The sequence below is a fragment of the Suncus etruscus genome, chromosome 9 (assembly GCF_024139225.1).
Source record: "Suncus etruscus isolate mSunEtr1 chromosome 9, mSunEtr1.pri.cur, whole genome shotgun sequence".
Taxonomy (NCBI): Eukaryota; Metazoa; Chordata; class Mammalia; order Eulipotyphla; family Soricidae; genus Suncus; species Suncus etruscus.
The window spans coordinates 37826465-37838021 of NC_064856.1; the positions used below are offsets into that span (position 1 = coordinate 37826465).

An 11557-nucleotide genomic window follows, 5' to 3' on the forward strand; every position below is an offset into this window, starting at 1 on the left:
CCCAAACCAAAAATTAATAACTTCTAAGGAAATTATAATTAGAGTTCTTTAGATTAGTGGCCACCTTTGAGAAACAGTAATGATTAATTATTCATTAAAAAAGAAGATGAGGGGTCAGAGCAACAGCATAATGCATAGGGTGTTTGCCTTGCACACAGAATGGATTCAATCCCTTACATTTCATATGGTCCCCTGAATCTGCCAGGAGTAATTCCTGAATATAGTCAGGAGTAATCCCTGAGTACTGCCAAGTGTGCCCAAAAACCTCCCCCAAAAAGAAAGAAGATGATTCTTAGGAGAAAAATGCACACACACAATAAGAATTGATATCTCCCGCATGCCACATTATTTAATAGAAATCCTTGAAATAAGTTCAGATAAAATTAGAATCAAAGTTCTCAAAAGACAAAAGATTAATTTAATCACTAATATTCCCTATTGCCCCCAAAATATCAGTATGTTTTTTATTTCTATGCAAAGTTCTGCCATCAAAATGCTTAAATGATATGATACACAAACCAGTTTTCAAATAACAAAGCAGTCATCTTGTAATTAAGAAGTTAGGTGAAAAATAGTATGACATATTGACCACACATATACATACACTCCCCCCCCCCAATAATCAAACTTGGATTCTCCTAGAACAATTACATGAAAACCAGTAAGTGCAGTCAGGAAAAAATACAGTGTCAGCCTTCCCTACAATCTTGGTAGTTTCCTTTAATCCAGTAGCAAATCTGGGCATATTTGAGAGGGGTGATTCGAACAGCCACATTAAAATCCTGTGCAGAGCCATTCATATCTACCCACTGGTGCCCTGAAAAGATGCCAATAATTTTGCGTTCCCACTTCTGTTGCTGTTTCTTCCACATCCTCACATATACCCCGGAACCACTGGCACCTGGCTGGGCATCACACTGCTGGTACAGCAGGTCATATGTCTCTTCTTTGACATCACAGAAACGATATACCAAATTGTCTGGCCGGTCATTGTCATAACCAGAGAAATGAATTCTGCCCCCTGGGAGCTGCTTGGCAGGAGGGCTCACCCCAATCTTCATGAACTTTTTCTTGTGGGGTTTTTTGAGTTCCAGGAGGGCATAGTCATAATCCATGCCAATGTCATTAGCATTGCCCTTGATCCAGCCCTTGGGCACATGTGTGCGTTTTACCCGGATCCATTGGAACCTCATCTTGTCAGGCACAGCTGAGTTTGAGCTGTTGGCACCTGGAGCATCATTTTTAAACTTGGGCTTCAGGAAGCCCACTCGAAGTTTCTGAGTGCCCTTCACATAGGTTTTCCCATCGTGGATGCAGTGAGCAGCAGTGAGGACATGTTTCTCTGCCACCAGGGTACCTGTGCAGCCTGTGGACAACTTCACTGAAGTTGAGAAAGGGTAGTTTAGCAGAAAGTCTTTCCCAAAAATGCTGAACCTGCTATCATAACCATAAATTTGCCGCTTCCTCCGAGATTTTCCAGCAGAATCAGTCTCGCCACTGCTGAGGATGTAAATGCCCACTTGTGTCTCTGTGCGGCTGCCATTGGCATAGAGTGTTTCGTAAGCCAGGTACTGCTTAACCTCTTCATAAGTAGGCACTGGTGTTCCCTTATGACACTGGGGTCCACAGGAGGATGCCACTTCCAACTTGGCTCTGGCCCCAAAGTCAGGCTTAGCTAAATTGAGGGTTGACTGAGGCAAGACCACAGGGAGCCGGTAAGCTGGCCAAGTGGGCCTCCAGTGGGCACTGTAGGGGCTTACCTGCCCAACAGCACAAAGGAGATGGAGGAAGAAGAGGAGCCCTGGAATTCCTGCCATGCTGAGCAGCTCTCTGGTGAAACAAAACAAGCAGATCAGTAAGGCAAGGGGTTGAACATGCAGAGATGTCAAGAAACATGTTTGTCATTGCTTCGAAGTCTCTGAACCTCTCAGAAATCAGACTGGGAAGAGGAATCCCTAGTAATAAGCTTAAATACAATGCAGGGGCTAAACCTTGCAGGGGTCTCAAACTCAATTTACCTGCGGGCCGCAGGAGGCAAAGTCGGGGTGATCCTTGACTGCAAAGTCAGTAGTAAGCCTTGAACATTGGGGGGTGTGACCCAAACAACTAAAACAAAACAAAACAAAACAAAAAAAGATTCCTCTAGGGCAGGGCCACAAAATGTTGTACAGAGGGCCGTTTGCGGCTCGCGGGCCGCAAGTTTGAGACCCCTGCAAATTTAGAATCTTCCTTTTTGTAGTTGGGTGTCCCAGATAAAAATCCCTTCTGTGTTTGAAATTCACAATCCCTGATCACCCACAGGAAGAATGCAGAGGGTCATTAATCCCTACAAGAATTGCTTGATCAGACTCAGTTTATGTACAAGTTTAAGCCTGTTTGTTGATTCTAAGCTTCTCTGATGCTCTTTGGGCTCCATGTATTTCTGTCCTTTCACCCTCACTCTCATTATAACATTATTTGGAAGATGTTGAGACAAAGTGCTCATGAAGAGGGTAAATCTAAATTCAGTAGCTTATAGGGCAACAAAAGTACTTAGGCAGGTTGGCTCATAGGATCACACTTATTGGAGACTCCAGTGGCTGTGAGAGTTTTGGCATAGAGGTTCTACTCACTAGAGTATATGAGACTTTTTTTTTTTTTTTTGCTTTTAATATAGGAAAATTTTGCTTTATTTTAAATTTTTTTTCTTCTGAAGTGCTGGGGACTGAAACCAGGTCCTCACACATGCAAGGCAAGTGCCTAACTGCTGAACTACATCTCTGGCCCAACATGAGGACAATCTTAACTATTATAAATTCAATTCCAGGATTGAATAATCGTATTTCTTCATTTAGACTTAATTTTACACTCCTAGGATCCTAAATAAAGATGAAATAATTCAATGCTACACAGAGTTATTCACATTGTAACCTTACTTATTGGTTCCTTATTAGAGCTATTCCCATCAGGCCAGAGTGATAGCATAGCAGAAAGGGCATTTGCCTTGGTTGTGGCCATCTCAGGTTCAATCCCCAACATCCCATATGGTCTTCTGAGCACTGCCAGGAGTAATTCATAAAAAAAAAAAGAAAGAAAAAAGAACTATTCCCAGATAGCCTAAATGCATTAAATTTGCACTCACACACACAAAAAAAAAGTAGAAATGAATCAACAGTATAGCCTCAAAATACTTACTTTGAAAGACACAGGTTGAGTGTTAATAATAAAAATGTGTATAGATTATGCACTGTGAAAATGCAGAATATTTTGTGGTGGAGAATAAGTATAGAAGTTATATTTTAGTTTTCAATTTTTTATTGTAGGCAGTATTGTAGTGCTAATATTTATAATTTTGAGGTATTAATTTACTGTACCATCACCTGTGTGCCAAAGATATTCATTATCCTTATGTCAATTCTACTCCACTGATTTCTTCTCCTTCCACTTCCATCTCCCCTCCTAGTTTGGTAATCTCAGTTCTATTATCATAGGCTAAGGGTTTGTTAACATTTGATATTCCCTTGCTTTGTTTCTCTATATACCACAGGTGAATGAGATCAACTGGTATTTGCCCTTGAGATGGCTTTTAGTTTTTGGATCACATTCAGCAGTACCAAGGGCCTATTCCTGGTTCTGGGCTCAAGGATCACTCCTGTTGGGGCTCAGAGGATTACATCTGGTACCAGGAACTAAATCCCGGTCAGTCATATGCAAGACAAGTATAATAATTGTTGTGCTATCTCTCTGGTACACATAGGCTTTGAAATTGAACTGAAGTTAAGACAACAAACTACACAGGGAAGGGGACATGCAGTAAAAGAATGAGGGTGTGGAGACTTAACAGTGCACAACACTTCAGGAATTCTGCTTAATTCTGCAAGAACAGGACAGAAGAGGTGACAACAGTAGGTAAGAGTTGGATGATGAAAGGTAGTGTAGACTTGATAAAAGAGCTTGGATTTCATCTTGCAAAATTTATAAAGTTCTGGATCAATCAGCTAATATTAGTTGGCTCTACATGACTCTGTTCAAGAGAAACTACTGAGCAAACAGGTACTCATTAATCCTCAAGCAGGACAAAAGGACATAGAAGGTTGTGTCAGGAAACTAGCAGAACAACTAGAAGGTGTTTCTTTATTCCTTCTTTCTCTCTGAGAAAACTTACTTACAGGCAAGTTCCAGGTGCCTTTTGCTTCCTTTTACTGGATAATTCCATTTATGTGACTGGGTTACAAATATTAAAGTGTCTGAGTTAGTCAAAGCATACAGTCCATATATCCTAGATCCATACACTATAAGTCTGCCCCTCAACCTCTGGGTTCCTTGTGCTTCACTCTATCTCTTTCATTCCATTTCTACTTTAAACAGGATGGAAAAAGAAATAAGTCCCTGGGAAAGTAAATTGCTCAGGCTTTCTTGATTTGTTGATTTGTTATTTTTTTATCTTTCCAAATAGATAAAGTCCTTGAGTCTGTTCTGAGGATAAAATATCTCTAGTTATTTTTCAAAAATCTTAAAATCACAAGGTACATGCATAAGCACCCAGACTTTTGGAAGTGCTTATTGGGGTTATTTCCACAACAAAGGTGTAAAGAGAAGAAATGCTCACACCGGTTTGTGATAGTGAGTAGGTATGGAGAAATGGAATCAAGTATTGATGTGAGCATGAGGTGCCCAGCTATGCATTGGCCTAGTCTTTCAACATTAGCCTTTCACATTGGTTTTTCAACAAAATGACAAGCACTATGCCAAGGGCTGATGGAACTGCTTACAAATCATAGAATGTCAGGAAATGCTAAAGAACAATTGTATGATATTACTAAATATTTTATTCTAGTAAAATAACTTAGAAATAAACTTTTTAGATGCCCGATATTAGTCATAAAATAACAGTTAATTCTTACTAGCTCAAAACAATAACTTAAAATTCCATATAGTTATCATTTGATTTCACTCTTTAATTTGTATATAGATCTTACTATCTTTTGTTGCTGTTGTAGTAATTTCTGAGCCACAGCTGGCAGTCCTCAAGTTTGCTCCTGGATCTATGCCCAGACATCACCCCTAGTAAGGTTTGGGACACCATGTGGGTTTTGGGCATCAAACCTAGTTTACTATGTGCAAGGCCTTCCCCTGTATTATCTTTCTATTCTCTTGACCATATTGTGTCATAAAAAGAACTTTCAGAGTTATAAAACTGCATTTTAAACAAACTTAATTTAATTTTTACAAGTTTAAATTTAATTTAATTAAAGAACTGTGGTTTATAAAATTGATAGTTGAAAATATTTCAACACCATTATTGAAATACTGATAATACTTCAATCTGACCACCAATATCAACATCACTAGTTCTCCCATACTCAGTCATCTACCACGCCCAATCAACCTTCTCTACCCCCTTCCTATCACCTTTTTTAATTTAATGTAGGCACATTAAAGTTTAGTAGTTTCAACTTAGATCTCCTATTTTCAGTGTTGATGGGTCTATGTTTTGGATGTATAGCTATACAACTTTCCCACTTCTCCAATATAACTAAAGCCCAGAACTTGTTTCCCCATAACTTTCTTTGATCATTTTGTCCCTTCCTCCTTTGACTTTTTTCTTCTCTGTTCTTTTCCTCTCTAGGTTCTGGGGTCAAGAGTGACCTAGGTATCCCCCCTTTAATTACATTATGCTTCCTTTAATTACATTTATTTATAAATAAATACAATTATTTAAATACCATATATAAGTGAGCTAATCCTGAAAACAAATTTAAAGACCTGCTTATAAAATTAAAAAAAATATATAGGTCGAGGTTTGGAGAGATAATACAATGGATAAAGTACATGCCTTGCACAGAGCCAACCGCAGTTCTATCCTCAATACCATATATATTTCCCAAGCTCCACCAGGAGTGATACCTAAGCATAAAGCCAGGAGTAAGCCCTGAGCACCACTGGAATTGAACTCCAACCCCATACCAAGAAAATAACAACAAAACAACAAATAACTACCCCCCCAAAAAAAAACAAATGCAAGTAAAATTATTTCAGTTAATTAATTCAGATCTTAAATATTTGATCAAAATTTGGGCAGCTAAATATTCTTCTGGGTCTCAAAGAAAAATTAAACTGACTTCTATATTCAAGTTATGTTTCGTAAAATGCCTCCACCATTACCAAATATGTGCTTAGAGCTCTTTACAAATTGTTTTACATGATGACATGAACCAATGGTCTCTTTTAACTATAGTCTTTTCAACTCTGGTTTTGTCTGATTATTATAATGTCCTAAGGTCATAAAAGTCCAGGTCAGGTCAGGCATTAAGCTGTTTACAAATAGTGTCAATATTATAGTTTTGTTACTCTGGAGTCTTTGGTCATATGATTATGATAGGAGAACAAGGGAAAAAGTAAAAGGACAATTTATCCTTAAAAAAAAAAGTTTTAAGGCACAAGAAGTGCTCAGAATTATTCCTAGTTCTGCACTCAGAAATCATTCCTGCTAATACTCTAGGCACTATATGGGATATTGGGGATCAAAGCCAGGTGAACTGCATGTAAAGTAAGCATCCTACCATCTATCACTCAAGACTAGCACAATTTCTTAGTCGCTTGTCTGCAAGACAAGATTTCCTTAATCAATCTACAAATGCAACCAAAGTCTCCAGCAGAGGGCAGCTTCCAAGACTGCAGTGGCGAGATGACTGAGTGGGTGTGAGTGAATGTGTTCAAAAAGACAGAGGGTAAACTGTTCTGTAGTTCAGAGGACCTCTTTTGAGGCACAGAGATCGATACCCTTGCACCCATTCCTTATGAATAACACACCGCTGGCTGCAAAGCTTTCAAATAAAGCTGGTGGCTTTGATTTTATTTCCCAAGTCACCTTATCACGAGATAAGTCCCTGGGAGACAAGCAACTACTGTTTCCAATTTTATAAACTTGAAGGAAGCCTGCCCTATGCCTAGTTAAATTTACTTACACATTAACACTCTAGTATGTGAACAGATGAAAGAAAAACACTAATGACCTCATTATTGGAAAGGTACCTTCATGGGTTACATAACTTTAAAATTTTCTCCTGCCTTCATGAAAGAATCAAATTACCCCAGTTATATGCAAAACACACCTTGAAAAAAAAGACAAAAAAGATTTAAAAATCCAAAGGATAACTATCTTCATTGTATCTAGAAATCCATGTTAAGAAAATTTATGTCTATGTTTTTCATTTCTAAGAATTAGCCTTAAGTATATAAAGATTCCTCAGATAGTTAACTAAATTTTAAAGTTCCCAACTAAAACTTTTATGCTTCATTTAAATGGCAAAGCCCAATGGAAAATTCAGGTGAGCAAATATTTTTCAACATGATTAGTAAAATGGAAACTCTATTACTCTTCCAACTTTAAATCTGACTCACTCAAGGGTAACTCATTGCTATTCCATCACTGAAGACGAACCATTGCCTCACTGTCCACAGACCTAAAATACTTAAAACTTTATGAGTTGGGGCTGGTGAGGTGGCACTAGAAGTAAGGTGTCTGCCTTGCAAGCGCTAGCCAAGAAAGGACAGCGGTTCAATCCCCCAGCGTCCCATATAGTCCCCCCAAGCCAGGGGCAATTTCTGAGCACTTAGCCAGGAGTAACCCCTGAGCATTAAACGGGTGTGACCCAAAACAAACAAACAAACAAACAAACAAAAACTTTATGAGAACATGTCATGTCATAAGCCCCCCAATAACTTTTAGAAAAAAGAGCTTTATTTACTATCAGAGATGGGAACTGAGTGATAAGGCTGTTCTCTCTTTATTCAGCACCAAAGTCTTCATAAATTAGCAAAGCAAGGCGGCTCAGAAGGGCAAGAGTTTGGGAGAACAATTTATCTCTAGAGTAAATAAATGCTGGGTGGGTAAACCTAATCTTTTACCACATACATTCTCTATTGTACAAAATCTGAACCCTGTGACTATGACAAACAGTCATGACAAAGAATCCAAGGGGAAATAGGCAAGATGAAAGTTTGGATGTTGTTTGGCAGGATAAAAAAGGGTTTTCCAGGACTCCATGGTCAGGGATATTGGACAATGAAATCATACTAATTCTAATGCAAATACCTAAAACAAAATGCTGTGGTCTTTAGCCACAGGCTTACTCCCGTTTTACTTTGTCCTAGAATCCATGAAAGCAAATCAGACCTAATAATCACATAATGGTTTCAGAATGATTCAGTCTTGCCAATGGTGGGCGGAATGCATGGCATTTAGAAATCCAGCAACACCAAACATAATCTTGTGGTGAAGTAAAGTTTAGCTTCTATATCAGATGTTCATCAAATTGAATTACTTTAGTTTGCCTGGGATCAACTTTGCAGCAGAACATGTAGAAAGTGTCTAAAACTATGAGAAATGAATCCCCCAGAGTCAGTAAGTTATGCACTGATGCTGGGGATTAAATTAAAGAAGTCTAGAAGAGATGTGTAGAAATGGAGACTATTAAACACTGCAAGTAAGGCCAGTTATGCTCTCAGATTTACTAAAGGGCAATTTGGCACTTAAAGCTACCAACAAAAAATGGAGCCACATTCACCATAGACCTGAACAGACTAGATTGTCAGTGTTATGAAAATGAGATCCATACTAGATACCTCGGAAAGTTGCTTCTGTGGGGACAAAAAAGTATATAGCAAGTTATCTCAGCATTAAGAGAAAAAAATTGCCAGCAAATTATTCAAATGCAGGTGGTGTAATTAGGAGCATAAAAACATTCACAAGTAAACACAGTGGCTTTGGAGATATTTTGGGGGGCTGACCTCCCTCTCCTACAGATACAGGTTCTAAAATGGTGACATGGTGACATTTGTTTTTTCTCACAGCTGTCTTCAAGTATAAGTTCAACTCCTTCTTGCCCAAAGATGGTTCTGACACTGCTTCAAAAAGACACACCCAGCCAATTCCCAACAGCAGGAGCTTACCACCAGCAATGGTTCAATGGTTGTTTCTAAGTCTCAGGGGGTCGTCCAATAGATAATAAAACTGTGTGTGTGTGTGTGTGTGTGAGAGAGAGAGAGAGAGAGAGAGAGAGAGAGAGAGAGAGAGAGAGAGAGAGAGAGAGAGAGAGAGAGAGAGAGAGAGAATATCAGCTGCTTTCTCATGAGATGTCGAAAAGCAAATCTAATTTGTACTCTGGAAGGGCGATTTTTTTCCTTCATTTAATTATTCTGCCCCCTCTTCACAACTTTTTAAAATAACCCCAAACTTTTACGTTCATGTCAACGCAGGATGAATATTCACAGAAGGAAAAAAAAAAAAGAAAGATTTGTTTCCAACAACGTCGGGTATTCGTGGACGACCTTTTTTAAGGTTAATATATTCTTATCAATTAAGGCTCCGGGGATAAGATCTATTGGCTGTACTTTTAGCACGTTTGCTAAAGTGTGCATACCATCACATGCCCAGGACGCAAAATTCCTGCTCAGAGTTTGTTGGAATAGGTACATTAAAAAAAGAGAGAGAGAAATAAATACATAAATAAATAATAAATGGTTGTGCGTGCTTGCAAGGTGGAGATGTAAACCCACCCGACCAGCGAAGAGCTTGCCCCAAGCCAGCTGCAAATCTACTCCTAACTCGTATCCAAGACAGCATGTGCAACACTTCTTTCCCACTAAACCTCCCGGTGAGACTCCAGGACCGAAAATTAAGCTCTTCCAGACTTTGGGGGACCGGTCCTGGAGCCCCCCAAAGCGGTGGGGCGGAGGCTGGCGGTGCCCGATCCGGCTGCGCCCCCGCCGCGCGCACCGCTCTTTGTCCGCTTCCGAGAGCGCTCCGGCCCGCCCCGGCCCGCACTCACCACGCCAAGCGGCCCGGGAGCCGCGGCTCGCTGCGCCGCTTACACCGGTGTAGGCGCGTGGACGGTGCGCGCGGCTTCCATGCCTCCCAGCGGCGCGGGCGCGACCGAGTGCCGCAGGGGGGCAGGAGCGCGAGCAGCGCGGGCACCTCCCCGCCCGGGCCCCGGCCCCGGCCCCGCCTCCGGCCGGCAGGCAGCCGTGCAGGCGGCCCGCCCCTTGGCTCCAGCTGGGCCGTCCTCCCGTCCAGCCCCCCGCAGCCAAAGCCTGGCGGAGCGCCGAGGGTCTTGTGCCCAGAAGACCCCACCGCCGCCCCCGGCCTCCTGGCACCGAGCAGCACCGGTTCTTGCGGGTCCGCCCCGCCGCCGCGTCTTGGTTTTTCCAGCACCTCGGGGCGCTGGAAAACCCGAGGCTGGGAGAGACACTTAACGGGAGGACCGAGTTCCAGCCCGTCCCGCCTCGCCCAGACTCCCGGGCGCCTTCGAAGCACTGGAGCACCGCGTTCTCGGGTGGCAGGACCACCAATGCTTGGCTGAAAGTGGTCCCCGCGTGGCGGAGGTGATGGCACCCTTCCCAGTGCGGCCCGCACCTCCAGGAGCGCCACCCCTGAGCCCCAATCGAGAGTCTCAAAGAACTCGCAGGGTGGCATTTCGGGGCGCGAGTCCTGGCCCCCTTGTAGCTGCGCCCCCTCGGACCCTGAGCGCTCCAGCCGCGCGTCCAGCGTTAATCTCGAATTCAAAGTGAACTTTACCAGCAGAAAGTGCAGTTTATGCACTTTGGTGATGGGGACCAGAAGTTTACCGGGGTTTAAGGGGTTGCCCCCAAAGCGATCAAAAGCATTACACACACACACACACACACACACACACACACACACACACACACACACACACACACACACACACACACACATCGCCGTTTGCCTTGTATGCAGCTGACCAGAGTTGGATCACCGGCATCTTATATCGACCCCAGAGCTGGCCAGGAGTAATTTTAGGAGTAACCAACCCCTTAGCACCGCTAGATGTGGCCCCCAAAACAACAACAACAACAACAACAACAAAACAAACAAAAAACCCTTAGACTCTTAGTTGTCCTGTCTCCACTTTAAACCTTGCCTTCAAAAGGGAGATCAAGCCAGCATACTGTTTCACAATTCTGACACCTAATGTCTGCAAAGGGTGCAAAAACGGAAAGGTCCTTTAATGGAAATGACCCTTTTCTCCACCATTAAAGGTCAAACTTATAGCTTTTGAACAGCGCCATTTGTCCTTGCCTGGCGACATTCTTTTGGGGGAGGTGTGGCTTTGGCCCACAGAAATTCAGTGCCTGGAGCTTACTCCTGTCTGTTCCCAGGGATGTCTGGGGGACCATATGCAATTCCAGGGATCCAACCAAGGTAGGACATGGAGGGAAAGTGTCTTAACCCCTCTACTATCTCTCCAGCTCCATGACTGGTAGCATTCTTGCTGACTTTGCAGAATCTGTTAGAAACCATGGGGCAGGAGAGATAGCAAAACAGTAGGGCGTTTGCCTTGCACGGTGAAGACCCAGGATGGACCTGGGTTCGATTCCTGGCGTCCCATATGGTCCCCGTGCCTGCCAGGAGCGATTTCTGAGCCCAGAGCCAGGAGTAACCCCTGAGCACAGCCGGATGCGCCCCCCTCCAATAAAAAAGAAAAAAAAAAAAAGAAACCACAATGAAATCATTCACTATATTTGAAGGACTTTGCAGAGCCCTGTACAGAAG

At 42.3% G+C, this 11557-nt stretch overlaps 1 protein-coding gene across 1 annotated transcript; it reads right to left on the reverse strand.

Annotated features, from left to right (window-relative positions):
* Positions 1-323: 323 nt before the first annotated feature.
* On the reverse strand, positions 324-9910 carry PRSS23 (serine protease 23). The gene is made up of 2 exons (XM_049780054.1): positions 9813-9910; positions 324-1830 (listed from the first exon to the last, which is right to left on the reverse strand). The coding sequence occupies exon 2, from the start codon at positions 1815-1817 to the stop codon at positions 690-692; it is 1128 nt and encodes a 375-aa protein (XP_049636011.1). The 5' UTR covers positions 1818-1830; positions 9813-9910; the 3' UTR covers positions 324-689.
* Positions 9911-11557: the final 1647 nt, after the last annotated feature.